The sequence below is a fragment of the Corvus hawaiiensis genome, chromosome Z (assembly GCF_020740725.1).
Source record: "Corvus hawaiiensis isolate bCorHaw1 chromosome Z, bCorHaw1.pri.cur, whole genome shotgun sequence".
NCBI lineage: Eukaryota > Metazoa > Chordata > Aves > Passeriformes > Corvidae > Corvus > Corvus hawaiiensis.
The window spans coordinates 7,429,046-7,456,565 of NC_063255.1; the positions used below are offsets into that span (position 1 = coordinate 7,429,046).

At 39.9% G+C, this 27,520-nt stretch overlaps 2 protein-coding genes across 5 annotated transcripts; one reads left to right on the forward strand and one right to left on the reverse strand.

The window, feature by feature from the left end:
• The first annotated feature begins 1,120 nt into the window (after window positions 1–1,120).
• On the forward strand, window positions 1,121–27,031 carry LOC125320159 (mast cell protease 2-like). Of its 4 annotated transcripts, none has more exons than XR_007201025.1 (5): window positions 1,121–1,304; window positions 5,178–5,303; window positions 15,876–16,023; window positions 19,323–19,466; window positions 20,365–21,556. XR_007201025.1 is itself a non-coding variant. In XM_048292198.1 (5 exons), the coding sequence occupies exons 1-4, from the start codon at window positions 15,591–15,593 to the stop codon at window positions 20,371–20,373; spliced, it is 351 nt and encodes a 116-aa protein (XP_048148155.1). In that variant the 5' UTR covers window positions 13,349–15,590; the 3' UTR covers window position 20,374; window positions 26,784–27,031. The 4 variants fall into 4 exon arrangements, 2 of the variants coding, with proteins under 2 accessions (XP_048148155.1, XP_048148154.1); XM_048292198.1 differs by lacking the exons at window positions 1,121–1,304; window positions 5,178–5,303 and adding exons at window positions 13,349–15,640; window positions 26,784–27,031 and having other exon boundaries at window positions 20,365–20,374; XR_007201024.1 differs by lacking the exons at window positions 1,121–1,304; window positions 5,178–5,303 and adding an exon at window positions 13,349–13,954.
• On the reverse strand, window positions 3,540–8,785 carry GZMA (granzyme A). Its single transcript, XM_048292193.1, has 5 exons — window positions 8,658–8,785; window positions 7,804–7,951; window positions 5,989–6,127; window positions 5,084–5,356; window positions 3,540–4,277 (listed from the first exon to the last, which is right to left on the reverse strand). Exons 1-5 carry the CDS (start codon window positions 8,746–8,748, stop codon window positions 4,119–4,121), a joined length of 810 nt encoding a protein of 269 aa, XP_048148150.1. The 5' UTR covers window positions 8,749–8,785; the 3' UTR covers window positions 3,540–4,118.
• Window positions 27,032–27,520: the final 489 nt, after the last annotated feature.

A 27,520-nucleotide genomic window follows, 5' to 3' on the forward strand; every position in this document is an offset into this window, starting at 1 on the left:
ACCTAGTAAGAGATTGCAGTAAACCTGCTACTAAACTACTGGGTTCTGATGTCATCTCATGTGGTCTTAAAAGCAAATTAGGAAATGGTAATATTGGTTTTCAGTTGAGAAATTGCTACCAAGAAGCTGGTGTCTAAATATGGGAAATGACTTATACTGTGCCTGTCTTCTAATATGAACAAGTTTGTTTCTGGAGATTTTATCAGTTAGAATCTTTTTTAAACAATCAAAATAGTATTTTAAATAATATAAAAGATTTTAGGAATATTAAAAATATTTTTCCCCATTTTGAATGTTAAAAAATGAGTAGGATTAGTCTTTTTACACGTTTTATTTTTTTATTCACCCAGAAATTCTCTCTTTCCTTTGGCAGCACCTGAATGATATTCGTTTGCCCAGTATAGGAGGAGGTGTATGACACAGGATGGGAGGCTGTAGCATAGAAGGACCTGATCAATACTGAAACCATACATATTTTGTTGGATGCTGAAGAGTCAAAATAAGAAAGTACATGCTTCTTAGTCTAAGAACTCCTCATATCTTAGTTATTTGTTGCTCATTGTTGACTAGCAAAGCAGTATTGCCCCAGATGTATTTTAGCATAATAGCTAAAAGTGGGAGAAGTCACTGGTTTCAACAGCCCACAGCTATGAGAGAACCTTGTTTGTGTAATCTGTAGATCTATTATGTGACCATGCCTGAGAAGACATCTAAGTGTGCATTCCAGACTGTAACTAATCTGGAGCAAAATTAAACATATACTGCAGTGCTTCTTTTCTGAATGTGCGGAGCGTGAAGCTGCTGAAAGTTGAACACTGCTCTTGCATAGCTGCCTCATTCCGCCAGTGCAGAGGTCTTAACGTATGAAGTCTAGGTCAAAATTTGAAATTTTGACTTTCTCTCTGTACAATATGGCATTCTTTTAGCTCACTGCCAGTTACATGCCTCGTATATTGCTCAGGCCCAGGCTGAGACAGAAATCAGAACCCATTTCTGAGAGGTCAACTTGTTCTGCATCTGTGGTCTGTATGCACCGAAGGCTAAGTCTCCAGGGGTGGCACAGAGGTTTAAGAAAATTTAAGTTGACTAAGCTCAGATCTTCATCCCTACAGTCCTGCCCAAGGTGGGACGCTGTTGGTGTTGCGCGCAGGGACGGAGAAGAACGACGTGCACTCAGGTCAGAGAAGATGGTTGAAGCCGACTTTTTAATGCCAAAACCCCATCTTTTTATAGCATGGATCACAAAGGAGAAATTACATGATTGGCCCATCGGTCAACCACCTACCAAGGTGATAGGCTAAGAGGTATAACCACCCATTTCAAAATATTATTCCCAGTGAACCAAAAACAATTCCACTACGTTCTCACAACAGCCCTGCACCTGCAAATGTTTACCAACTAGCAAACCATCAGACAGATAGCTTGCGTGAGAACGGAGACTTTCACATGAGACAGTAAAAAGTGGAGAATTTTTCTCTGCTAGCTTTCTCAGCATCTACAGGGCACTGTACAACATATAGAATCCAAAACTTCAGGTCAAAACCAATTTTTGTATGAGGAAAAAACATCGTTGCTCATACAGTGTATGTGTCTTTTTTCTCAGGTGTATCAATATGACAAAGCAATTGTTTGGAATGTAATGACTGAGAAATCCATTTGTTCCCACACTTAAAAGCACTAGTCTAGCAGACACTGTCCTGTTCTGGCCCTATGTGATCTGACTTGATACTAACTACATATATGTTACATTGTATAATGTAGTTTATACCTGTTACTTCCCTCCAACTATCTCACAGAGCCGCAGTGAGAATAAAACAATGACATCAAATTATCATAGCATTTTTCTTAGCTCGTGTGGGTTCCATTCCATAGTGGTGAAACTCTGTTTTAAATGGGTTCGTATCATGCCTCTCGAGCAGAGAAACTCCCCATCTAGGGGAAAATTCAGTTCTCTTTTGCTCTTGCTTCCTCTTTTTCTAGAGGTTTACACTATTGGCAGTAGTGACAGAGGCTGGAAGATTGTTTTTACCATGTAAGTCCAATTGCAAAGGCTTATTTTGCACAATTCACTAAAAACATCCATTTAAAAAATACATTTTTAAGGTATTTTGGGGTAGGTCCTAAATTTCAAGGTAGAAGAAGAAGGCTGCATATTTTTCTGTTGCACATTTCTTCATGCATTGTAAACTTACCCTTGGTCAGAATGTCTCCTTCCTGGTCTCTAAGGTTCTCCAACACTTGGTTCAGAACAACTGTACGGAAAATAGAGAAATACTGAATGACAGGATTTGAGAGGAATTTTCCACTGATAAGGGTGCTGTTTGTGACTTGTGGGGAAGAAGAAAAATCAGGCTAAAGAGGAAACAGAATGATGAAATTATGTAACAGCAAGATGAAAGAAAGGCAGCAAAAATAAGAGCAAAGAAATGAAGTAAGATTAATGTAATAGCCCCAGGTGGGCTACAGATTGATAAAGATATTTTTGTTTCCTGAAGGTTTTTAGAATTAGTTTTTGCCTAAGCAATGGTTTGGTAGTTCACAAGAATAAAAAAAGCCTGAATTTACTTATTTCCTATGTGTTTAAAGACAGAGTCAAGTCACTGCTTTGGGTGTTGGTAGCAGTCAGTGGGGCAAATTTTCCTCTCAGTTTTACTTATGCAATCTTATTTGCTGAGAATCTTTCTCTCTGCTCCTGCTTTACTTTTGTGTTTGTGTCTCCCTTTGCATATATTTTTTTGTGTGTTCAACCCAAGAGTAAGAAAAAACATTTAGGAATAAGAATAGGAATGTGGAAAGTTCTGACTGTGCAATGTTTTGTAACAAATGGAAAAAAAAGATGTTTTTCATCATCAAAACTTTCAGTAAACTTCCCTATAGTTTAGGCCTTCTTCATCCTCACCCTTCCTTACTTCTCTGTGAGAGAACTACTGTCTCAACAAGATCTGGTAAAGGCAGTTGTGTAAAAGAGGTTTAGTTTGTGCTTTTTCATTGTGTTTCCCAGTGGTGCTTAATTGCTCATGATGGATGGAGCAAAAATTTTTTAATTAAAATCAATGAAAAATTTCTCCACCCTTGAATGTTCTCTGCTTTCTCTTAGCTAATGCCTATCTCCGAGTAAAAACCTCTTGAAGCAGCACAAAATAAATCCAAGCCCTTTTTGAGGTGCTCATGGCATTGAAAATGCCCAAGTCTGTTAATTTAGAGGCAGGCAGAAACATTTTTCACAATAGGTCTATTTGCTGCTTGACAAGTGCTTGTTGAAGCACTTAAAAATATCACCGCATGTCTGAAACAGCAGTACTGGCATCATAAAATTAAGAGTGCTTTATATTATCAGCAGTGCTTTATCATATTGAACTCTGACAGTTCCTGTCATTTCTCTGAAGCACGGGTTTTTAGATGATTTTTTTAAACATAATGCTGCTTATTTTGGTATATTTTGCAAACATATTACATGTACAGAACATTGTACATATAGTGGACAGATCATACAGATAGTACACAGACTTCCTGTACTGCAAGAGAGCTTTCCACACAAATTGAAAGCTGAAAGCTGTAGATTTTTATTGCCATTTCTTTATTAAATGCAAAGTACATAAAGGGATAAAATCTAGAGGTTTCAAATAGAAGACAGTTAGAAAATTAATACTTATGTCCCATAGTCAAATGCAGTTGCTACAACTTAATTTTGTGAAGCTTAGCAGTCCATTACACCTGTAACACCACCAGTTTTTCCTGCAGAGGAATGAAGTTTTTCAGGTGTCTGGACTTGTACCTCGCACATCACTAACGTTCAGGGTTTTTGCAGAAGTCCAGGTACAGAAGAGTGCAGTATATAATCAGCATGCAGTATACACAAACAAGGATGAGATTCTTGATCTGAAATGCTAATCCATGTAGAGCTCAGTGTGAACATGCACTAGGGGGATGTTGAAATCCCCAGTCCCAAATACCCTCAATGACTCCATGGCTGACCGTATAAGCTATAAATGCTGTGGTAGCAGAACTACATCAAGCTGCCAAAATTCAGTGTAAGAATACCTCTTTTACCAGACTAATGAGGGTGTTTTTTTAAGCCTATTTCATTTACACAAATCACTTGGCCCAAACTCAACCTGTTAGGCCCCCCCTATGGTTTTCCTTATCCACTCAAGGTATCGCTTTGTGAGTCGAGTGTAGACACCAGGGCCATCAGGCTTGCCACACTTCTTCAGCTTCCCAAATGAAGTGATGCCTCTCATCACATTATTACATCTTAAAGGACCACCAGAATCCCCCTAGAAAAAGGGAAAATACTGTCATTCATATTAACAAAAGCTAAAAAATGTTTCCTTTAAATAAAATTTTCACTAGTTACATGGAGAAAATAAAAAAGTAGCCAGTGTTATCAGGAATCTTTTTTCCCTCCTTGGAAATTAAGATTTCCAACAGCAAAACCAAACCAAAACCAACCAACCAAATAAAAAAAAGACTTCATAGACTTCAGTCTAATCTTTCAAGTGTGCTTATGGGGAATGAATCTAGCTCAGCACTAAGGAAGAGTTAGTCTCCTTGAAAATGAGGAAAAATGGCTGAAAACTTTCCTCATGGAAAATATAAGTCTCCAGAAACTGATACCTTTTTTGTAACTCTTTATAGGCAACATTTAAATCTTTTAAAATGTGATAGTTCTTACACAGTTGTGTACTTGACTTGGGACTCAATCAAATACTTTTTATCAGCAAAACCCCTTTCAAAGTCCTCTGACAACAAAGAAGTAGTTCCACTGTGGTCAGCTGCTTGAGAATGGGCCCATAAGCTGTTGTGTGAGCTTTTTGGTATTAAACTCATTTTATTGAAAATGAGGATAGCTATCTTCCGTGCCTGGATACAGCTGCAATATCCAAAGGCTCTGAAGGTGAATTTACCCATCTAAAGTTTTGATTTTAAGGCTTAGAAGAAAAAGCCTTGGTAAATTCATGGATATTTGATAAAATTATTCATTGATTTGAAGAGAGACAGAAAAGGTTAATGTGTAATACTAGTACATTATATTTTATTTTTATTATAAAATGTATGCAATTTATTTAGTAAATATACTTACATTACATGAGTCCTTCTTTCCGTTCTTAGCCCCTGCACAAATCATGTTCTCTGTTATGACAGGTTTTCCATTATAATGATTTTTATCATTGCAGATTTGCCTGCTGATGACAGTGATATTGACTTCCATCAGGGCAGTAGGCAACTTGTGTGGAGAATTAGTAGTTGTCCCCCATCCTGCTACTGTGCAAATTGTTCCTGGCTTGGGATCATCATCTGAGGTAGGCAGGGGGATCAGTTTTACAGCTTTATTAAGTTTTGCTCTTCCCCGAAGCTGTAGAAGATATGGAAAATAGGTATTATGGGGCAGAGTCTAATAGAAGCCCTTGCATGTTAACCATTGGATCTTTCCCATTATGGTAATTACTGCAATCCCTTTTTGAGATTCCTCCATTCTTTGTGACAGTATTTATGCCATCAATGCAAGAATGAGGAAAATGAGTATTCTTTGTCTCATGAAAGCCCACTTACCTTTTGCTGATCTATTAGCTTTAAAAAACATCATATTTTACTTCTCTGGCTCTCAGACCGTTGAGAGGACAAAATAACAGTAATTACTGATACTGGCAAAATTGAGGATCAGAGAAGTCAGACATTTTAAATTAGAACTCTTTTTCAGACAGAACACTAGAGTTTTTAACCAAATAATGTATCTGTGTAAATCTATTCTTTTAGCGAAAAGCCAGAAACTGAAATATCTTGATCAAGCTCCAGAATTTGTCTACTACTTGGCAAAAATTGTTGATTGCCTTAGTTTCCAGTGCATCCCCAATTCCTCTGGCTGCTGGATTAGTGGACTAGAAAAAAAGTCACCAGAAACTCCCTTGGCTCATCTCCCTCAAAAGAAGGAAGAAAACAGTGCATTGTAGGAGATGTATATTCCACAAACAATATATAAGTCTGTACCTGCAGCAGCATGATGTCATTTTCCTTGGTAGTGGGGTCGTAGCACTGATAACGAAAGTATTTTGCAATCTGAAAAGTCTGCTGTTCTTTTTCCCTTTTTTTCAACGAATGAGCTCCAAGAATAACTTTGCTTTTTTCCCTGAGGAGAGGACGACATGGTTATTGGGATTCACTTTGATGTAACTCTAAATTTTTTGCTGTTAAATGTGGTGCTATAATGTCCAGGTGCTACAGTCTCTTTTCTTGTGCCTGAAAAACAACAGCAATTTAGAAATATCTAAAAGATGACCCTGTTCATACAAGAGCTAAAAGAAAAAAGTGATTCCGTGAATCAAAATTCATGCTATCCTCTTTTCATTTCCCCAGGAGCACAGGCAGGTTTCAAGTACCTGACTCTGGATCTATCCCTGTTGTTTCCTTTTGGGAACTGAATGAGTGGTGGACGCATCAGATTTGCTGTGGGTACTTGTCTCACCAACTGTGCCTTCTATAATTTGTGCTGAAAATTTAGGAAAATAGGTCATAACACTGTTAGGTCAGAGATATCTTTACTGTGTCAAAATATACTATTGCTTTGCTCTAACAGATTTCAACACCATTTTCTGAATCTGTGAGAGACATGGCTCATTCCTCTTCTCTTAAGTTTTTCTGCAACTTCCTGTACTTATAAGATCCTGAAGTGGTGGCAGAGTTGTGTCTGCTGCAGCTCTCTGACAGACACCAGAAGTCTAGCACTCCTTGGCCAAACAGGCCAAGCAGATGTTACTATCTGACCAGAGGTACAGCTCTTTTTGGGCAAACAGTGCATCTTACAGCTGAATGGGAAAATATTCTTGGAGCAGATGTGTATGTTGGCCCTCATTCACGTGGAAAACCCAACCCTGGGAAAATGCTTGCTCCTTTCCTTCCTCTGTTGAGAGCTCTCTGTTGACTGAGCCATCATTAAGTTAATAATTCATTGTATTTTCTCTTAAATGCAATCTCATTTGGAAACACTCTTTACTTTATGCTAATACACAGCTTTTGGGCCTAGTGTTCTCTTTGTAGTAGGTCCCATATATCTCCCTGTCTGGACAAGGACAGGAGTGATGGATACATTTCTCTAATGTTTGCAGAGTCCAGTGGTTCACTGGTCTTGGTCAGGCTGTTGACAGAGCCTGCGTGAGGTCTGGCTCAGCAGCAGCTTCAGTCCTCCCCACAAAAGCAAATAGGGGTGGGATGTGTAATTCAAAACTCACTTCTTGCCTTGCTGAAGGACTCAGTAGAGCCAAATACCTATTTGCATCTTGATTTGGGTGGGAGAAGAAAGACTGGCTGGCAAGCCAACACATCAAGTAAGGCAGAGATCTCTAAGTGTCTTCTGCCATCTCTTTGGAGGATTTTTGATCTTGTGTTCACCACATGCTGTCTCTTTCTGTGGTAAACTCCCTATCTTTTACAGAATAAAATTACAAGAATTTATTTTCATTCTCAGAGCAGCAGTTTAGACTGCACATTCATCTAGCGTACTGGTTGACTGAGAAAACAGGGATAAAACTTTCCCCCTAACTCACTGCTTCAGTGTTGCTATTCCATATTGCATGCAGCTAAAAGTTTTCAAATACCTCTTCAGAAACTGTGAAGATCAGTATACCTTGTCATAACATTTTTTTACACTGTAACACATTTGCTGATAGAAACTATAAAGCACAGTAATCAGAACATGATCGTGGTTGTGATAAATGGATAAAATGACCAGAAATACTAACTCTCCTGCTTGAACAGAGACACCAGATACTCACTAAGGACAATCTCTGAATCACAGTAAGAACTTACACATTACAATGGGCAGCTGTTAACACCCAATTTTCCTTGATTAAAGCTCCTCCACAAATAATATCTCCTCTTGGTCCCTTGATTTGGGCCATAAATGGTCTTGAGTGTGGTACTACTTCACTTCCTCCAATGATATCTGCACACAAACCTAAAAAAATAAGCCACAAGACACACAGCTGGGCTAACAAATACTATAAGACTCTCCAAGACTCTTAGAAAATGCAGCTAATGTAAATAGAAAGTATACAGACATGCAAGTACGTACGTATGTCACAATGATGGTCTTCGGGGTAGAATTTTAAAACTACTCAGCAGTACTACTTCATCATATTTCGATAATACTGAAATGAGGTCATTGGGGCTAGCTTGGGCAAAAACCCCGCCAAAGTTTTGTTGCTTTTGCACAGATTTCTTTTCTTGAAGATTGCTGATATGGTTAATTTCTTAGCTTTCATAGTGAGTAACAACCTCAGATCTGCCACATCATAAATATTGTACCTATAAACTGGGCTATATAGCGTAAGTCACATTACATGAATCTGTTTTTCAGAAAAAGAGAAAATCAAGCAGTTAATGTACGTGTATGCCTCTGGAGAGAAAAAACAGATAATTGTTATGTTCTCTACTCAGAATCCTCCTAACAGCTCAGCCTCTGTGCATCTTTGATTAACACTACCCATTCAGAGATTATTTTGTTTGCATGAAAGATCAAACATATGCAGACAGTGGAGAAGAGCTAATTATAAGAATTCAAATAATAATTGTGACTACTTCCTTTACATTAATACATGTTGGCTTAACTGGAACTCTATACAGCAGCACTTACCTTCAAAAGTATTAAATTAGGTACTTACCTCCATGAATTACCAGGAGAATAACAGCAGCAAAGGTGTTCCAAGGGAGGAAAGCACCCATGATTTCTGTCTGATGTTCCTCCTTATTCATTGTTCGATGTATCTCTATCTGTCTATCTATCTATCTATCTATCTATCTATCTATCTATATATACATAGAAATGAAGAGGATGTGGTTTTTTTTGACATCTGTAACCATGACAAAGAAACACTCCCCACCGATGTACCTTACAGCAGAAGTGTTAGTGAGAAATTGCATCATCTACTGTGGTCTGAAGACAGGCTCTGCCCCACTTCGTGTTCTCTCTGTAGCACATGCAGAGAACTGATGTATGAATATTGGGCTGAAATGCAGTGGGACTCTTTTCACATAAATTTAGGCTGATTCAGTTGTCCATGTGAAGCTGTATAGTTTCATTCCAGACACCTCAGGTGGCTTCCAGGTCAGACATGAATTCCAGTCCATTCCCCATCAATGAAATATCTGTTCTGCTCAGGAGACCCTCCGAGCCAAGGAGTCTGATGTTTACTCATTTCAGGATCTGATCCTACCTCATGAAGTTTGCACAGGCTGAGCATTCATACAGCACTGAGTGTGGTGTGGTTTCATGGCCTATAGCTAAGGCTATAATGATATTTAAAGTGTCTTGAGGTGCTTTAGGTCTGGTGCAAAAGGTCATCACTCTTCTGAAGATGCTGTGTCAGGTTTGCCTGCCTTGTGCCCCTGTCTGTAAAACCCACAGCATCTCAAATGTGACTAAATGCTGAGTTTTAGGCAACAGAATTGAGTCCTGAAACCTGGGTGGTTGGGTACTGGAACAGGCTCTCCAGGACAGTGGTCACAGCACCAAGGCTGGCAGAGTTCAAGACATGTTCAGACCATGCTCTCAGGTACATGGTGCGATTCTTGGGGTGTCCTGTGCAGAGCCAGGAGCTGGACTTCAATGATAGTTTTGGATTTCTTCCAACTCAAGAGATTCTATGATTCTATGAATAAATCTTATTTAGAGCCTTGTAAAGGCACAGTTCCTCACTTGCATATATATACCCAAATAGTAGAAATAACTTGCATCAATATTAAATAATTCAGAGTATCAATTATTCTATAACCTAACTAGTGAAATGTCACTGTCACACAGACTGGAAGGTTTCTTGAAGTCTTGAGCCCCACTACAGTCAAGGAGAGAGGAGCCCTATTATGGTGAGCCTGTAGAAAGCTTCTGGATTCTAGCTGTGTCACATCTTTGAGCTCAGTTGGCCCAGCTCCACGTGAGTTTAACCTGTAGAAGACCTTGGGCAGACCTTGCTCAAATTTGCTATTGCCCCCTCTTCTGGGACAGAGGATAACTGTTGGTGATTTCTCTGAAGAAGGCAGGTGTCTCTATTTTCAGAGACTGTGAAGCTCTTCCTTGGATGGTCCTATGTGAGTTGCAATGGCCAGGAAAAGAGGTTTGGTATGTACCATCCGATGTTTGTGTCATCTATTTTCAAGGAAAATCTATTTGGAAGACATGGAATAAAACATTAGCAAGTGTTCCTAGATGTTTTCCAGGAAATAGATTTAGGTAAATCTATGCCTTCTATCTAAAACCAAATTTTCTATAGCCTGTTTATACTTTTTTCAATTTCTAGTTGTGCTTCTATTTACTGCTAAATCATACTTACTTCTAAAGATGTTTTTTCTGAAACTCCATAGATACTAGCATATCCCTGCCTGTTAAAAATCCCCTCCAATTCTGAGAGAGCCATTGACATTGATAACTAGAAATATGCAGTCTAAACTATTGTTCAGTATCAATTGATCACTTCTGTGCAAGCTCCTGAACAACCTCTCTGACTATTTGCAAAATCCCTGATGGCACGGGTGTTAAAGATCAGATTGATATGCACATAACCAGCATCGAATTTTGTACCCAAATACTTTTTGTCAGAGAGTTCTTTTCAGCTTGTAACTTACATAGTTGAGGGTCAAATTTTGACATAAAATTTTAGAGTGTGCAATTAGTTGACTGGACTCCTTTGGTTACGGCAATAAGTTAATTTATGGTGAAGTCGAGATTCTATTGGTCTTTTGCATGTAGAGGGAAACCCCAAAGCAAAACTTCTTTTATCTCCTCTGTTGCATACTCAATTGGTCTTCAAGAGGAGTGACATATTGTAAGCAAAACACTCCATCCTTTCTCCCTACAGTGCCCACAAAGCAGAGCCACTCTCTTGGCAGAAGCTACTGCCTGAGTAAAAAGAACAAGGAGTATACCCAGGTCTATTTCCAGCCTCTGCCTTTGGGGAAGTTTCCTATGGGCTTTAGGCCCATGGGCCAGTGGATCACTTTCAGCTCTGTCCAGTACTGTGCTGAGGTCTTCTATCCCTTATACCCAGTCATTTTGATAATTTTCCTTCTGCAGTGACTGTGTTTCTTTTTCCTTCATGCTGCTTTCTGTGGGGCTTAGGGTGAGCATTGGATGTGATTTTAGGACACCAGTTCAGGCATGCCTCTAAACCTTTCATGTTTTCTGGTGCCTGAGTTCAGACAGTCTCATCTCAGCTGTAGGGCTGTTTACTTGGGCTGGAAATGGAGGGCAGGACAGTGGTGCGGAGCTGGCAGCTGCCAGGAGCACAGTAAGACAGAACTGCCACGCTTTCCCTGTCTTCTTCTTGGGTTGCCCATCCCCAATTCCACCCCAGTGTATCTGGACATGTCTCTTAGTGGCTGGGAGACAGACTTCCCGGGAACTTGTTGGGGAGAGAGCAGAATACATGCTTGGGCTTACCTATTTTATTTTCTTCTCTGGTACCAGTGCCTCATAATACTTACCTGGCTGTCTTTTTTGCCTCAGCTGTTTGCTCAGTGTTCCTCTTTCACTTATTTGCTATGTGATATCACAGGAAAATATAGTAGCACAGAGATACAAGTAGATGCGGTAAACTCAGGGAGTCTTCAAAGTCTTGCAGCAAATCGGCATTCCTTCTATGATGTTGATTGTACTTGACAGAAATAATCCAATATTACATATTATGTTCTGGAAATGCAAGCCTTCTCCTGTCTGGCCAGAACATGAATCTGTTTTCTATTTTGTCTCTTATGCTGCTTTTCAATCAAGCTATTTATTGGCGGGGCAAAGTCATAAAGGACAAACGTAATTATGCCTTTATGACTTTCTTTGCAGAGATTACCTGTAGGTAATTTCCAGTGGATGAGTAATTCTGGGATTAGATGGAGAATGGAGAATGACTTTGGGGGAGCTACAGCTGGCTCTTTTAAAAGCTGATGAATTCTAATAGTTATATGTTTTCTTTTAAAAGAGCTTTGAAAGAATCTTCTGAAACATTGTATTACATTTTGCTGCATAAGATTCCATGCCATAGAAATATATTATTTCAATGTTACAATCTCATTCAACAGTGAGGTTGAGACAAAGAGTTGCCATTCTGTAACTCTTGAAAAAAAATGAGAGCTAATTTTATTGGGCAAGTTATGTTTCGTATTCTTTCTAAAGATGCTGAATATGGTGGCAGGTTTTGTAACTTCTACACACAAGGGCAGGCTGGGTTTTTTGTAGTGGTTTACCAGCAAGGTATGCAAAACATGTATGCAGACACAGAGATCTACAATACAGAAATGTCTTTCTCACAAATTTACCTTTTTTTTTTTGTGACCACAGATTAGACGTTTTGTTTGCATTTGGCACTTTCTGAAAGCTGCACCCCCAAAATTATTTCTAAGAAAATACAAATTGATTTGTCTTACATGTGTGTGGTTTGGCTTGGTTTGTCTTTTATATGACATTCCTTAGCTTATCAAATAACAGATGTTTGACAGTTCTCAGTGGTTCTTGTTAATTTACATATGAGTATTTTTCAGTCTTTCCACTGAAGATGTTACCTGGGCAGTGGAATTCTGTGGAGCAATTGCTGGCTGCTGATGTATGTTGGTCCACAGGAGTGACTTTTGTACTCTATGTGCCCTGAGTTTACTCTATCTTGGTCCACAGTTTAAGAGTGACTTTTTTACTCTATATGCCCTGGTTTTTCCTTCACACTGGTGTTCTCTGAAGCCTTTTCAGCTGGCCCTTGCATTCGTTCTCCCTCTTCTTTCACCAGCTTAAAGATGGCCAGTTTAACTCTTCTCATGTATTTTTTTTTTTTCATTTGAAGCCAAAAATGAGTTGAATTCCCTGAGACATGAGGGATTATTCAGCGATTAGATTTTATTCAGCTTTCATTAGGAGATTCAAGAAACAGGCAGGCTTTAAAGAAACTGAAAGAACAAATATAAAGAAATCAATCTGCAGTAAAATAACACAATGTTAATGATGAAAAGGGAAGTTTCAAGAGAGAGAGCTATTAATAAAAACTTTCAAACCCCATTTCCTGTAGGGGGCATTTAAATTCAAAAGAGTGCATGGTAATTTACAGCACTCCTGTCAGCAAATAGCAGCAGCTATGACACCTGGAAGCTGTCCTGCTCTCCTGCTCCTTCTAATTGCTGTTACCCTACTGGCAAGATGCAAGTACTCACCTAAGAGCAAAAATATCCAAATTTCCAACTCCTCTGGATAACGTGTAGTATGGTTGCACTTCTGTTGCATTTCAGGTGGCTGCACGGACATTATCAGAGGACACAAAGAGCATCCTCATTCCTGGCCCTATATGGCTGTTATCCAGAACAAGTATTTAGATGCTTCTTGTGGAGGAACTCTTGTGGAAAAACAATGGGTTTTGTTTAGTGAAATAATTTCAGCAGCAAGTATCTTAAAATGGGGCAATTTTAATTCTTAATTGAAATGGGGCATGGTATGCAAGCCTGTAAGTGAAGAAAGGTGGGTATTGATTTTTTTATAAATTATTAAAAGCTGCAGTTCTCTCACTAAAATGATCCAACAACTTGTCATACTGTTTTAAGTTGCTATAAGCTACTGGTCTGCATTGAATACAGTTATCTTCGTTCGTCAGATCCTGCCAATGTTACAGCATACTGTGCTGTTGAAAGACCAAATTAACTCTTTATGTATCTGAAACAGGAACGTCTTAGAGAAGGGAATGTGTCCCAAGGTACTTTAAACAAATCTTACCTGTGTGCCTGGGTCTAAGCTTCAAAATACCCTGAGAGATGAAGTTGAATTAGATGGGGACACTATTCCTCTCATTTTAAGTGACCTGGCCTTACAAATCCAGAATGTTGCTCATGACTGTGACAAGAAAACTTGTCCATTTGACAAGTTAAATGTGAGCACAAGCACCTCTTCCCCATCTGGGATACTCCGAGATCAGCTCTGCTGCTGAGCAGCTGACTCAAGGTAAGGGGGACATCTACTGTTCTTGTTGGGAAGTAAAACGTCCTGTTTTTGTAAAAATGTTCTCTGAATTGTGTATTAGTTCTCCAATTTTTCCTCCTTGTTTTGACTATCTGAAAGGAAACCAGTTACAATAAACCTGTGCAAACCTGACCTCCTTAAACACAGTGTGGGCAGGTTGGCCAGCCTTCTTTCCTGAGTTAGTCTGAAATAGAGGACACGGTTCCTTCTAAGTGAATTCAACTTCCATTACTTTTCAGCTGAATCAGGTTTGGTTGTAAGGGGAAAAATATTCATTCCCTGCATGCTATGTTTTGGAAATTTACAAAACAAAACCAAGTCTTCCTTTTTGGGATTAAGGGACTTTTTAATGGGATCTGGAGTCTCTCATTCTTCAGTAAATAGGTCAGAGATATCCAGTACAGTTACAAAAATTCAGATTTGTTAGCTGTTCAGTGAAAAGGGCACTGTCTGTCTCTGATCCTGTGGAGAATGTGCTCTGGTCATTGATTTGGGTTTCTAACAGCGCATTGGTTCGGGTTGACTTTAAGTCTTTGCCACTGGGGCAAGTTGAATCAGGCAGGTTTCCTTCTCCTAAGCTGTAAAACAATGCTCACACAGAACCCACCAACTCCTGTTCTGTGCCTGGTCTACTCTCAGCAGGTGCAATTGCAGTGCATGTAAAACTTCCTAACTAATGGATCTTACGTGTTAATCACATCTGAGATAATTTTTTCTTAGGCAAAATGACATGAATTCAGCAACGTGAATCTCTGTGTGAGAGATTGTGCCTGTGAACCACCTGTTAGAGGCACCGAGGTGGAGGTTTTAGGGTCTTATATAATTCTCTCTGAGGAAGCATGCTTTGCAAATAAAAAGAGAAATTTTTGGACTACAGCACTGCCTTTGCAGCTATTTTCACAAGCAAACTTTCACATACAAAGAAATGAATAGTGTCTTTCAGTGAAACATGCATCTTGAATGAAGAAAAAGAGGGTTTTTTTGAGTTTGTATAGATAAAGTCTTTGTTCTGGGTTGAATAAATTTTCCTATGTATGGTGAGATTATGTTCTGAAGATGAAGTGCAGGAAACTGGCAGCATATATTCTGCAATGTCAAATTACTGGGCTACATTAAGTTTAGCAGGGCAAAATGAAGACAAAAAAATGTTAATAAATACATTTCTGATGATACTTAGAGAGATTGGAACAGAGGGGAATTTATTGTTTGCTTAGCTATTAACGTTTATTAGCAGGAAGTGAACATATAACTCTTTGAATTTTAGCATTCTCCCTTTTTTTTAATATTCACTGCTGGGGTGTCTTGGGTTGGGCAGAACACATCATTCTTCCTTTATATGCTGTATCCTGCGTTTAGTAAATTAAGGACAAAACACTTATTAATACGAAAGATATTTATTTTAGCAGAGCACGTACCTGTACGCATAATGCTCAGGGTAAGTGTTGAGTATTGATGTGCATTCTTACATGCTACTGATGTCATCAAGACAACCTACATGCATGCCAGGCATGTTCCAATCCTTTGCAGGATTAGGTCATAATCCGAAAGGAGACCTTTCAGAGACTAATGAAAGGCATCAGTAGCAGCAGTCCTTGTGCACACAACTCTCCTTAAAAAGATGGGAGACTCTTCCATGAAATTAATTCAAAACTCTGAAAATCTCTGGAGGTCAGTTATCACACAATTATTTCACTAAACTATATTCACAGTAAAGAAACCTTACTTAATAGAGGAAAGAAGAAGCTTATGTCAAAACACTGAAATGAATTATTTCCTGCTCTATGTCTTAATCATGTTGTTGTAAAATGAAATGGTATCATGTTGTATGTCTTTTGATTATCCTGAGAGATGTTGCTCAATTCCTGTAGTGACTTTCTCTTCCTATACTTTCTATAAATTACAGAATAGATGAATCGGAAGACAGAGTTGTTCTTGGAGCTCATCAGGCATCCATTGCTGAAAAAGAACAGCAGATATTTGAGATTATGGAAATCTTTCATCATCATCAGTTTGACTGGTCTTCCAGAAAAAATGATATAATGCTCCTCAAGGTATTGTGTATTATTGTGTATTATTAAAAATACTGCTGTATTTTTATGAAAGGAATTTTGCTGATGGTAATTTTGGCCACTCTTTTATATTGAAGAGTACATTGTTTAGATAGCTTAACAGTATCACAGAAATCTACTTTTGGTTGTATTACTCTAGATGAAGTTAAGGGATCAGTGGCTCTGTGAGCAGGGATTATATTTCAAGCCCATTCTGTGCCCTAAAACTCCCTTTTTAACCCATTCACTGCAGCAATCCCTCCAAAACACAAAGCACATTCTTCAGTAATTTTTCAAAGGCAATGCTGGAGGGATGTATGCAATAAAGTCCGGCTCATATCTCTATCCCAGAGTTATACCTTGTGCTGGACTAAGTAAACATGGAGATGAAACTTACTGTTAATTTTTGGGATAACGATGTAAAGCAAAAGTGTGGATAATACAGGACATACAGACTGAGCTCTAAGAGCACAGAGTGGTCACAAAGTGGATAAGGCTCAGGACACTGCAGAATGAAGCATGGAAAGATATCCTTGCCAACATTATCACCTGATACCAAAGGGAGGCAGAGCTGTAAGAATTTGCATTTACAGGGAGGTGCCCCTGCCCATGGCAGGGAGGTTGGGACTAGATGATCTTTAAGGTCCCTTCCAACCTCAACATTCTATGATTCTATGATTCTATGGTTCTATGACTGGAACCTGGTTTCTAGTATTTAGAGTGCATCACCAGTTTGACACGGCAATGACACAGGGAGGAAGGTAACCATGTCCCTTTCTGTGCTAGCTGGAGCACTTAGAGGCACCTGTGGCCCAAGTACCTGATCACAGCCCACCTCTGAGAAACTCCTTCTCCCAGATATTAGTGAGCATTATACATCTGCTTCATTGTAAAGTAGACCAGTCTCATTTCACTGGCTTCTTCTGTGCACCAAGGTATTTGTGAACACAAAACCAAAATGGATCACTAGGAAGTAGTATTTCTAGAGCTGAAAATCCCAGCTCTGTTCCAGAATGGTATGGATACCATACAATCCTTTGAGTTTGACACAGAAGCAGGGATAGTACTAGTATCAGAGCTCACCTCCCATCTATACACTTCTGCAGTAATGGAGTATTAAATGGCTTGGGATAAACTTTCCATCTTTGGAACTTTCCAGCTGCACCGGCAATAATTACTGAAAAGATTTTTTATTTTTATAAATTTGTGATTTGCTGGAGTGCATTTTTTTAAAGGTATAAAGCCGGAATTGCTTAGATGAGAACCATACAGCAACCTGTGAAATGAATCATGGTGCAGTGATTGTAAGACTGAAAATATCTGTTCAGTAGCTGTGAGCCCTTATCAAGCACACTGAGGATATATGTCAGGCTTTGGCTGCGTTTTCATTTACAGGCTTAAACCAGCCTCTGCTGAAGGATGAATCTGTTAGGCAAAGGCCAACAAAACAGAGAGAGTTTGAATCATTGTCATAGATTAGCAAGCATAGTCCCGGAAGGGACGTCCTTGCTAAGGGGTGCTTACAGTTTCCTCTGGGAACTGATAGAACCTATCAGCTGGCCAGTTTGAATATGGACAATTCTCTAAGCCACTTAAAGTTGTGATCACCTCTGTGATCCACATTTAAGAATAGGCAAACTCCCCTCCAAGCTCTCTCTCGTTTCCGGCGCTGGGACAGGTGGCTGCAGGGCCCGAGTGGGGGCCAGTGGGCCCGGCCAGGCCCTGCTCGGGCCAGGCCGGGCCGGGCCACGGCCATCCTGGAGCCGATGGACCTGTTCCAGCCGTGGAACCCCCCCCACTGCCTTGCCGTGGGCAGCCGGAGCGGCTCGGCTCTCCCCCCTCTCCACTGCGATAAGCCCCATTCCAGCTGCAAGGCTGCGGTGAGATTAACCCTTTTATTGCTGTGAAGAGCTGAAAACCTGAGGGAAGAGAGAGAGGAGATGCTTAAAGCTGAAATTCTGTTGTGAAGCTATGATATATCAGAGTATCCTGTTGTAATTTCATGAAGATATGGGGGGTGGAGTGTTCAACTCGTGAGCAAAAGCACCTGCGCTGAGATAGGCAGATGCTGATGCAGCTGTAATTTCATGAGAAGTTTGGACAGGGAGAGATGAACCAGATGAGGACTTTGGCTCCAAATGGGAAAGGAGAAAACCTCAGTCCCTAGAGATGAACCGGATGAGGACTTTTGCTCCAAATGGGAAAGGAGAAAACCTCAGTTCCTAGAGATGCTCCCAGAGATAGTCCTAACGATGAAGATGATGAAGACCCTTTGCTCCCAGGGAAGGAGAAGGGCCTCTGTTTTTGTTTCTGAACGGCTCAACCTTAAAATTGTACCCCAAAAAACTTCAAGAGTGGACCCTCGAAAGCAGTTGCGGGAAAAGCTGCAAGTCGGGGGAAAGGACTCACACGCACGCAGAGAGACTCCTCTTCCTAAATGGACTGAACAATATTTGGAAGTGGGCGGCTGTCTCGTTGTGATACTGTTTTCATAGCACGAGCAAGAAGAGACTTCTCTTTCTAAATGGACTGAACAAGGTTATTATGGAAGTGGTAAACAGACTGAACATCTTAAGGGTTGTCTTTGAACATTGTCAGTGGGAGAAGGGAGGAAGGTGGGGGGAGGAGGAGAGTTCTGAAGGTGGTATAATTTTTTTTTCTTCTTTTAGGTCTGTTAATAAACTTCTTTATATTCTTTCAAGTTTGGTGCCTGCTTTGCATTTCTCCTAATTCATATCTCACAGCAGATAAACAGTAATGAGTATTTTGGACCAAACCACTACAATCATTTAGGCCCTTAAGGATCTCTCAGAGAAAAAATTGGCAGTCTGGATAGACTGGGACCTGATTTTTCCTCGGTTACGTTGCTGCTGTCATGACTAATTGCTTAGAGCTTTTGTTTTCATCTTTATTCTTGGGGACATTGATCTGCTCTTTGAGACTTTTCTGTCAGTCAAGCACCAGAATATGATTTCAACACTGAAGTTCAGTAGTGAGTTAGGTTACTAAACAGGACACAGATCCAACAGCCTAACTCCCATGTAGGTTTTACATTTCCTACCGTATCCGATGGGAAGCTGGGCTTGAACTCACTACTGCTGCCATAGATGGTATATTGCTGTACTTCTCCTATGGAAAGTCCTTTGTATTTTCAAAGGGGAAATTAACTTTAGGATCAGTTCCTAAATAGTGAAAAGTGATTTATAAGGAAAGTATTAGTAGAATGAGACTAAATGGCAAATGAAACTGGATTATATTCCCCTCGCTTTCTGCGTATGAAAGCTTTTTTTTTTCCTTTTTAGCTGAATGATACTGCAAAGCTGAATCAATATGTGCAGTGTTTGCTTCTGCCTGACTCTTTTGAAGGTGTTGAACCTGGCACACTCTGCAAGGTGACTGGCTGGGGAAACACATCATCAGGAAAGCCACCAAAATATCTCCAGGAGGTAAATCTTAAAATTGTTGATAGAAAAAGCTGTGACAAAAAAAAAAAAAAAAAAAGCCAATAAGCCCAAAATTACCATCAACATGTTGTGTGCTATAGGGAAAAATATACTTCTTCCAAGCGATGCTTGCCAGGTAAGAAGCAAAGTTACAAAGGGGGGGACACATATATTTAACAATGGCTCTCTTTTCACTGGGAACAAAGCAGTGCTACACATCTTATGAGGCTGATAATGAATAAAGTGATTTTAATGACGCCTGTAAGAGACTTCATTATTGTGAAAAAGAAGTGTTAAAACTTTGTTCCGTTTAGGTCGATGTACATATCAGGATTGAGAGCATGAGAATTTGAGCCTGGACTTACCTGTTGAATTCACGTACATCTCTTTAGTTATGGTGCTTTCCCTAGACACCACCTGTAGTTATGGGAGAAAAACAAGAGTTTACAGGGTCTGAATTATCTGATCCTTTTCAGAAATCAACATCTGAATAGATGCGAAGTGTGCCACAACAGAATTAACTTTTTACCCAAAAGTGCTGTTGGGACTGTTTGGATCTTGCTTTTGATAATGTTCTGTGCTGAATCCAGAAGAGACATTTGATAAAGAAGTGAGAATCCATTTACACTAACAATAAAAAATATATTTTGAAATAGAATTATAATAGCACCCTGCTGGTCTATAACATTTCCGTCAAAGAATCCCTCAGGTTTGAAAAGCAACCTCTCTTTATACCTCACCCAATTCCCATGAATTGATGTAAGCCAACTGCTCCATTTCATAGGCTGGAAAAGGTTAGAGGTAACATTTCCAAACATGCTTGTGCACTGCAGGTGGCACTGCATGCTCCTCTGGAGAGAAATGGACGCACACTGACAGCTCCTTCTGTTTTGTCTTCCAGGGAGATTGAGGTGGGCCATTATTCTGTGATGATCAGTACCATGGGATTGTTACTTTTGGAAAAAATTGTGGAAAAAGAGTCATACCTGGAGTTTATACATGGCTGACTGAAAAATATATTGTTTGGATAAAAAAAACAATTTCCAGAGGCAAGAGCATTTTAATAAATATTGTGCTGTGCATTAGAGCTGGATGCTGCTGCTTTAGTGTGCCACCTTTGAAATGCACCTCCCAGCTTTACAGCTTTGCTGTCACCAACACAGCCTTATGAGAACAGTTCAAAATATCCACATCTGTACAGATAACACCTTTACTAATCTTTAGTAGGAAACTGCCACTTGGGAATCATAATTTGTGTTGGATTCCACTCTACTTCTTAGTGGGATGGGAAAGTATTCATTGCACCTGGGATAAGGCAACATCTGTTAATATGTACTTACACAAAAATTGGGTTTCAGACTGATAGTGAATGAGATGTCTGCTGAATGAGAAAAAATAGAACAAAAGCTTAAAATGTTCAAATATTTCTCTGTGGTGTTATTAAACCCCAAATACCTGATTTTACCATTATTGTGGATTTATCTAAAATTCAATTTCAAAGAGTTAAAATATTAAACAGAGAAACCGTTTTCCAATTAGTCTTCATTATAAAGATACAAATATAGAAATAAAAATAATGTCCTACTTCTTTCCCTAGATTTTTTTTTTTTTTTTTTTGGTTTTGTTTGGGGTTTCTTTTGGGGAAGGGGTGTGGTGGTTTGGCTATTTTTGTTTGTTTTGGTATTGTTTTGTTTTGTTTATCAAATCAACTAAATCATCTCACAGCTTGGTCCATAATCTCACTCTTTCAGTTAACAGTTCCTCAAAAAGTGTAAATACTGATTGCAGTGGGTGAAATTATAGTTCTTTAACACGGTCCTTATCTAACATCTGTGGAAACAAACAGGACTCTGGCTATGGATTTCAACAGACTTCTAGTAACAGAAGGATCTGGTGCGTTTCTGAAGAAATCTGTGGTTAGCTTGCTGTACTCCATTACCTTCCAAATATTTACTAGGTCTTTTGTAACTAGCAATTTTGAAGTGTCTGTCTGCAGGGTTTCTCTGCTTCTTTGCTTATTGCACTTATATGTACCAAATACTGTAAAATTTGGGATGCTGCAGAGGCATGAATAAATAACTCCTGCATAACAACCTACTGGCCTTGATTATTGACCAGGAGGCATGTCACAGTTCTGAGCAGGGCAGAACAAGCCCTGTCTCATAAAGGCTATGCAGAAAAGAAGCAACTGGACACCACAAAACTGGTTTGGTCGTTGGCCATAGTGCAATATAACCTGCTGCTGTGGTGTGTGGGGGCTTAGACCCAGTTCTAGTTCAAGGTCGTGGGAAGGAAGACCATAGGAGATGTCAGTGGGACTTGGCTCAGTACTGGAATACAGAGAGAACTGGGAAAAACTGAGGGGAAAAAAGTGAAAGGTACAAAAAAAGTGGAAAGAATAATGTACTGTTGTTCTCACTTTACAGCTGGAGGTCTCAGAGGATGTTGCAAACACAAATTAGTCCCTTTTAACTTTGTGGGGCTAAATGGCAGGAAGCTTTCCACACCATGCAGCCTAGTGGCCACCAATTGGTGTGTAACTTGGCGAAGGCAAAACTTTAACTCCCTCACTCATGTGAACAGTGGCTGTCTCTGTCACTGATAGGAAAGAGTGAGTGATAAAATCTGTAAACCATAACCTAACAGGTTCATAACAGTTCAGATGCTGGGCTTCCTATGTGTGATCTCCTGCAATTACTTCATTCAGATAACCTTTTTTCTGTTTATGGGTGATGTAGCATGTGGAAGGGTGTTACTGTTAGGCCTGACTGCCCCTGCCCAGCCCCTGTGGCTCCTTCATGCACCCACCCGCCCACCCACGCACCCACTTACCAGAACCCATCTCAGCCCCCAGGGCCAGCAACCCCTCCCCCAGCAACCGTTAGCAGAGCAGCAGCCTTGACTCAATTTCTGCCCACCCTGAGGCTTTATTCCCTCTCCATCTAATAGGAGGGAAGCCTTTGCTAGCTTTGAAATACCAGTGTCTTGAGAGAGTGCCAGCCCTCCCACCTCTCCACTGCTCTGTGTGAGGAGGGGCACTTTGTGCCAGGGAGAGTGGCAGGAGTCCTGCAGTGGGGCTGTAAAGTGTCCCACAGTTTTGCATTTTGTTGGCACCTCTGAAAACACATGGTGGAAGGATAACTGGTTCTGCAGCTGGAGATGGGCAGAAGAAAGGTCCAGGAAAAGGAGGTGTCCACTGGTGTCATTCACTGCTGAAAGCACTGCTGGGCTGGTTCTCAGAACTGAGCTCAAAACAGGAAAGCCACAGAGAGTAGCTCCATGTATGTTACAGTTTTGCAATGACAGACACTAACGAAGCATGAAAAAATTAACTGGAAACACATTCTTGACCAGACTGAGAAAAGCTCATTTTCAGCTGCTTGTAGCAGAATTTATAAAACATACTAACACAGCATTTGCAATTCCACTTTCATTCAGTGACACAAAGTTAGTCTTGTCTCTTTTAACACGACATGCCTTAACATTGAACTCTAGGTGCCTGTGAGGTGTCCCCTCACGCAGTACCTCCCAGTTCCTAAACACTGACTTTTCCTACCACCCCAGCTTTCCTGAGCTATACTTACCTTTACTGGAAATTTATGAGTGGATTAAGGGATCCTGCCTAAGGAATCTTCTCTCCTTCTGTATGCTCCTGTTTATGCTTGCACTTTTCAGTTTCATCTCTGCAGAACTTCTCTGTCACACTTTAGCCTCTACATCTGTTTTTACTGAGGTCTTCCAGGTAAGCAGTGTTTCCTAAGGATTATTTTCTGAGACGTCTGTCTTGCTTGTTGCTTGTCACATAGTCATGACTGGTCATAGAGTGCAGCCCCCAAGGCTGACCAGGTCATGCAAAGACCTGGCAAATGGCACTGATGTGACGTATGGCACTGATGCAGAACACACAGTACTGACACACAGCCCTTGCATCTCTATGCCCAAGAGGGGACCGACAGCTCATACTCACGCATCACACTGGGGTGCAGATGCCAGTCAGTTTTAGTCCTTAGGTTCATACTGCTCTTGTGCTGGGCAGTAGTGCCTGATGTTTTGTAGTGCCTGATGTTTTGTAGTGCCTTTAGTTTTGGCTGTACATCTAATGCACTGCATGTGTAATTTTTTGTTAATTTTTTTTTTAAACAAACTTCTATTTCTCAGTACAGAGGGTGTCATTATCTATTGTCAACAACTCTTGTTTCCTGAAAGTGTGGTGATATGTTTGGAGCATGGACTGCCTCCACAGCTTCTAGTCAAAGTCTTTGTTTTGTCTTCCGATGACAGAGCTGCCCACTATCTAGCAAGCTGTAAAAATAACCTTGCTTTTGGGCAACTCAATCTGGCATCAGGAAAAAACATTTAGAAAACAGAATTAAAACAAGCCATCAGATTTTCAAGATAATTTTCTTGGATACTTGCCAAAAATAAATAAACTCAGAAGACTCCTTTGGACTCTGAATAAGTCAGTTCATCATAGTCAGACAAATTAGAGCAAGCCATTTTCATATGTCTTCTACAACTTTTAATTAAAAATTGCTAATTTCAAAAATATATCCTAATTTCATTAGTGACCTGGCCTAGACGGTTCAGACACTTCTACCCCAGTATGTTTATAATCCCACAGTCATCTGAATGAGCTCTTTTTGGATTGACTTATGGCATTTCATAATTAATGTGTAACAGATTACAGGTAGGTTTAATTTAATCATAATTCAATTCAAAGTGGCACAGATTTTTTCAAAGGAACCACAGAAAGATGAGCAAAAAAGACCTTATTAAAAAAAAGCCCTTATATAATAATAGAATGGGAACTTCTATACCTTAGCTACTTACAAAGGTATATGTTAGATTTAATATATAAACAACAGAATTTCACAGACTTCATTCTTATGAATTATTAATACCTTTTTTTGTAAAAAGCCAGAAACTTTGCCCTATTAACACTCTTAAAACACCTTTATTTCAAAAAAACTCCAAGCCTTTCTGCAGCCACATAGAAAATTAAGATAAAGATAATTAGAACAGTAGCAATATCAGTAAATGAAAAAATTAAATATTACTTTAATCAATCTTAATCACTCCTGTACTAAAACATAATGGTCATGAGTATTTCATTAACTATTAATTAGCAAGTCCAGAGAAGAGCTATGAAGGTGATTAGAGGGATGAAGCACTTCTCCTGTGAAGAAACACTGAGAGAATTTGGATTATTCATCCTGGAGAAGAGAAGGCTTTGGGGTCACCTAACTGCTGCCTTCCAGTACCCGAAGGAAGCCTACAAGAAAGATGGGGAGGGACTTGTTGCAAGAGCATGTAGTGACAGGACAAGGGGGAATGGCTTCAAACTGAGAGAGAGTAGGTTTAGATGAGATGTTGGGAAGAAATTCTTTACTCAGAGGATAGTGAGACACTGGAACAGGTTGCCCAGAAGTTGTGGCTACCCTGTCCCTGGGATCATTCAAGGACAGGCTGGGTGGGGCTTTGAGCAACATGATCTAGTGGAACGTGTCCCTGTCCATGGCAGGGGGGTTGTAACAGATGATATTTCAAGTCCCGACCAACCCAAAAGGTTCTATGATTTTATGATTTCCATTTAAATGAAAAAATGGTACATGGTTGTTGGTTTAGGTTATCTTGAAACAATGTAGAGGATGTTTCCTATCAGGATGCACTGGTCAGTCTGTCTCAAGCTCTTACAACCAAAACTGTAAAAGACATTCTTTCAGCCCAGAAAGAATACCAGAAAACTGATACCAGAAAAAAGCAGATGCATGAAAATAGGGTGGACTTTGGACTACTATGTGTGTGAAACCTGTGACATATTCAAATGTCAATGGACCACATTGACAGTGATGTAGCTTTCACTGGTTAAAATCTTGGGCGTGCACATCCCTTGCCAAAAGCCACAGTCCGGTCTGGTTACTGGTCTTAGGAGAGTTCAAGTAACAAATATTTGCACTGAACTCACAATTATTCTCAGAACTGGTGCTTTTGGCCATGCTGATGGAAGACTGTGGAGAAACTTGCACTGCTCCCTGTCACTGGTGGTTGTGAGAGGCCCTGCCTTTCAAGGTGGTTCAGCCAGACCTTGTCAACAAATTCCTCCTATGTACAACCCACATCATAATGAAAAGAAAAATGGGGAGGCAGCAATTATACCTCCAGCACTGAAGATATACCTCTGCACTCACAGAGACAGAAGATAAACTTGCTAATATTAATGTGTTCATTTTCTGTCTGCAATATTCCCAAGGGCTGGGCTCTAACCTAGTTTCCTTGGTGTGGCTCTATAACAAAATATAGGTGGGTGAGAATATGAGAGTGCTGAAAAGAGTGATACAGGGGGCTGTGGTGCTCATGATTCCAGGTACATCAACTTCCGACGTTATCACATGCACAGCAGGGTGGAGTGGTATTTTTGCTTCTCCAGGAGTAGAAATGAGTGGTTGAAGTTAACTTGCCCTGTGAAATGAGACTCTGCTGCAGCAACAATCAGACAGACAGTGCCACAGTGAGATTTAACAGGGACTGCACATCAGAGCCCTGAATTATTAAAAAACACCTTACTTTCTAACAGACTATTCTGTCTTACGAACAATGGTGTTGACTTTATCGAGTGGTCTTGGCCTCAATGAGTAGAAATATTGAGAGTACCTGCATGAGGTGAGAGTACCTGCATGAGGTGAGAGCACTGCTGGTGGTAAGAAAATACAAAAGCTAGACTCAGTTCTAAAGTGATATTTAAATTGTTTTTCTTCCAGGCCTTTTTCCCTCGCCTTGTTTTTCCTGCACCCAGTTACTGAAGTCAGGGTCACAGTAATGGTTACCCATTTTGACACTCATATTTGGGACAGCAATTTCCAGAAGGGTTTGTTATTCCACCAGCAGTGCTGGGTTGGGTTTTTCCCTCCTCATGGTGCTCAACTGCAGCTTAGCCATCCTGGGAAGCATCTGCCCAGACAAACAATTCTGGTCACTTTGAGAGGGTTTCCATCTGTGCTGTCAGTGGTTTCCAAGTCCTGTTTCAGGCACTTATCTTAGGCAAAAGACAAACAAAAAAACCCTTTCCCTCTATGCTGGTTGTAGAAAATGGACTTTTTATTTTTACATCCAATGCTTTATAAATGAAAAAACCAAACATTTCTTGTTTTATAAAACAGAAAAAGCCACTATAGCCAGCACTGAAGGTACTTTGTCCAGTTCTGGCCCAAGTGGCCTCATGGGATCCACATGAGGGAACATCTTGTACACCACAGCTTTGGAGGATGTTTCCTATTGTCAGCAGCTATCTACAGATGACCTTCCTCTGTGTTCCCTTTGCAGCTTCTTTACAGTCAGGGTGAGACCCAGCACCCAGCCAGCGTTCATAGTCGAAAACATTACAGGCCAGCCCCTGGCACAGAGAAGAGGATCCATAATACAGTGCAGGGCACAATTAGGACACAGGATTGAGTAGCAGCTATCTGGTTTTAAATAAATCATCTAAGAACGTGCATCTGATCGTGAACTATTTCAGGAATTTTTCTTGCTTGAAAAGCTTATTCTATCATGGTCAGGAAACATCTACAATAACATATGTTCAGTCTATGACAATTCAGAAGATAAACTAAAAGAGAAGAATAATACGCCATTATGGATAAATCACATATTCAGTCTATCAGATTCACAACTTGGAAAAATAGCTCCAGCTTTGTATATTTCACTCATACTTTTTTTCCCCAGGTGGTTTTCTTAAAGAATAAATCTTCTGGGCATTTAAATGAATGACTGAAAATTATCATCAAGTTTTGATCAAATAACTAAGGTTGATCAATGAAAAAAATAAGAAAACCAAGACTACTTGTGTATTATATTTTATTCTGTCATATATGCTGAGTATATATAAGTGCATATAAATTATCACATTTCTGAGTAAAATCACAAGGTTGTGTTCTGCACTTGTAATATTGCTTACTTATGACACCTCTTTTAGCAATATATTAAGAAAGCTGAGAATAATGAAATACAAGCTAAAATAGATTTGGAAGTGATTAGGCTCTTTGTAGGTTTATAGCTTATAA